The sequence below is a fragment of the Danio rerio genome, chromosome 25, assembly GCF_049306965.1.
Source record: "Danio rerio strain Tuebingen ecotype United States chromosome 25, GRCz12tu, whole genome shotgun sequence".
NCBI classification, from domain to species: Eukaryota; Metazoa; Chordata; class Actinopteri; order Cypriniformes; family Danionidae; genus Danio; species Danio rerio.
The window spans coordinates 3,067,501-3,070,000 of NC_133200.1; the positions used below are offsets into that span (position 1 = coordinate 3,067,501).

General features: G+C 35.4%; 1 protein-coding gene across 7 annotated transcripts in view; it reads right to left on the reverse strand.

Annotated features, from left to right (window-relative positions):
• Positions 1-2,500, reverse strand: part of tead4 (TEA domain transcription factor 4) — a 61,337-nt gene that overhangs the window by 22,069 nt on the left and 36,768 nt on the right. For 4 of the 7 annotated variants that reach the window (XR_012400113.1, XR_012400112.1, XM_073942604.1 and 1 more), the window contains exon 4: positions 1,117-1,179. Coding sequence is in view for 2 of the 7 variants with exons in the window: in XM_073942603.1 (XP_073798704.1) it covers positions 1,117-1,179 (63 nt within the window). In the remaining 5 variants the exon portion in view is untranslated. The remainder of the gene's footprint in view (positions 1-1,116; positions 1,180-2,500) is intronic. The other 3 variants (XR_012400111.1, XM_073942605.1, XM_073942602.1) reach the window with 1 other exon arrangement.

The window sequence follows — 2,500 nt, forward strand, 5'->3', positions numbered from 1 at the left end:
TATATATATATATATGTACATACATACATACACATATATATATACATATATATATATATATACATATACACATATACATATATAAACGACCACACACACACACACATACATATATACATACATACATACATATATACATACATATATTAGAAGGCGCTATAATCACTCTCGTAGAAGAATTTTGCTTTCACCATCCAAAATAAATAAAGTTATCTAACATGTGGGTCTGATAGCTCCGCCCCTTCCGCTACGTAAGCAAACCTGCAGTCGTTGAGTGCGTGAAGTGTCCATCATTCCACACTTCATTTTACCGGCTGAATGAGTGCATCATACGGGTAATTAAAGTGCACTTATTATTTTTTTACACTAATAGTTTTCAGTGTGAACGCACTACTTACACTATTTATACAACAAAATGGCGTAGAATAGTGCATAAGTATGCGATTTGGGACGCAGCTATTCCATCTATAGAACCTGCGATTGTTCAGATCCTCCTCAACTCCAGCTGAACTGAATCACATGCAGAGAAAGGTCGTCCGCGGCGAGCTCAAGCAACTGCTGTGTCCTTGAAGCATGACAAGCCCATACATTCTCCAGCCCGACCTGGCAGACCCCGAAATATGGCCATGTGTGTGTCCGTCACACTTCTCAGTTACAGAAACGTATTTAAAAGGCCTGTCAGTGTTAGCCGTGTGACCAGCACTGCTCTCGGACAGCTGAGCCAAGATGGCCGCCAGCCAAAGGGTCAACCATGCCATATGATGAAAGACAGGAGCGCGCAAGGAGAACACTTCATATTACTGCGCCAGAGGGCACACGTTTTCTGAACATTACAAAGTTATAGCGTGTGGTAATGCTAGCTATTATACGAGTGTCTGGATCATTTAAGCGGTATTCGATTGTCCAGAATCTGAGCCATTGTTAACAAATGCTTAAGTGGTAATGATGCTAATATGCAAACAGGTGATTAGCCTAGCGTGTGGTATTGCTAGCTATTGTGAGTGTCTTAAAAAGTGAAGTTTAACTGTCCAGATTGTGAGCTGTTAATAACAAATGCTTAAGTGATAATGCTGCTAATATGCAAACAGGTGGTTAGCATTAGAGTTCGTTAGCTACCTTGAGTTTCACCTGAATTTCCCGAGCTTTCCGTCGCGCCAGCACCTGAATGTGACTTGACACCTGTGGAAAAAACATAAAAAGATTTAATTATTCATTTAAATGATTATAAAATGCATGTTTACAGTGCGAAGGATGTTCATTAGCACACTGAAATGCTATGGTGGTTGTATTTTAAAGAATAATACCGCTGTGCTTGTTTAAAAAGATGGTACTGTGGTAAATGTTAGAAACCACATTGTAAAAGTGCAATCTAGCATAATAAACACATTCCTTTATTAATTTTGGAACAAATTAAGCTTTTGTTTAGAAAAACAGCCTAAACACAAACCTTGCATTGACAATGTTAGTTATGTCATTAATTATGAAACGAATTCAACTATAAAGCAGCTCTATGGAAGACAACAGTGTCGCAGTTTAGCTTAATATGATTGAATGTTCATTCAGTTTAGTTAAATGAATGTCAATGTTGCAAATTTCATCAATCATGAAGCAAATTCAACAATAAAGCAGCTCACCAGAAGATACCAGCGCTATTACTCAACTCAGTTTAGTTCATTGTTGTTTCAATTCTGTTTAGCGAGTGTCAATGTTGCAAAATTTCATCAATTATTAAACAAATTCAGCTATACAGAAGAAAATAGTGTATTTTTTCAGCACAACTGAGTTTAGCATGGTTTCACTTCTGTTTAATAAGTGTCAGTGTTGCAAATTCCATCAATCATGAAGCCAATTTAACTATAAAGCAGCTCTACAGATGATAGAAGCCCCATTATTCAACTCATTTTAGTTAAATGTGGTTTCAGTTCAGCTAAGCAAGTGTCAAAGTTGCAAATTTCATTAATTATTAAACAAGATAAGCTTTATAGAAGACAACAGTGTTGCAGTTTAGCTTAATATGATTGAATGATCATTCAGTTTAGTTATATAAATGTCAATGTTGCTAATTTCATCAATTATGAGGCAAATTCAACTATAAAGCCTTTCTACAGATAATAGCAGCCCTTATTATTCAACTCGGTTTAGTTCAATGTTGTTTCAATTCAGTTTAGCAAGTGTCAGTGTTGCAAAATTTCATCAATTATTAAACAATTGAAGCTATACAGAAGAAAACTGTGTCATTTTTCAGCCCAATTGAGTTCAGTATTGATTCATGTCTGTTTAATAAATGTCAATGTTGCAAATTTGATCAATCGTGAAGCAAATTCAACTATAAAGCAGCTCTACGGATGATTATTACAAGTTGCAACACTGACACTTGCTAAACAAAGTTGAAGCAGTGTTGAACTATTTTGAGATGAATAATATATTATTCAACTCATTTTAGTTCAATGTTGCTTTAACTTTTCAATTTAATCAATTATTTAACAAATTCAGCTATACA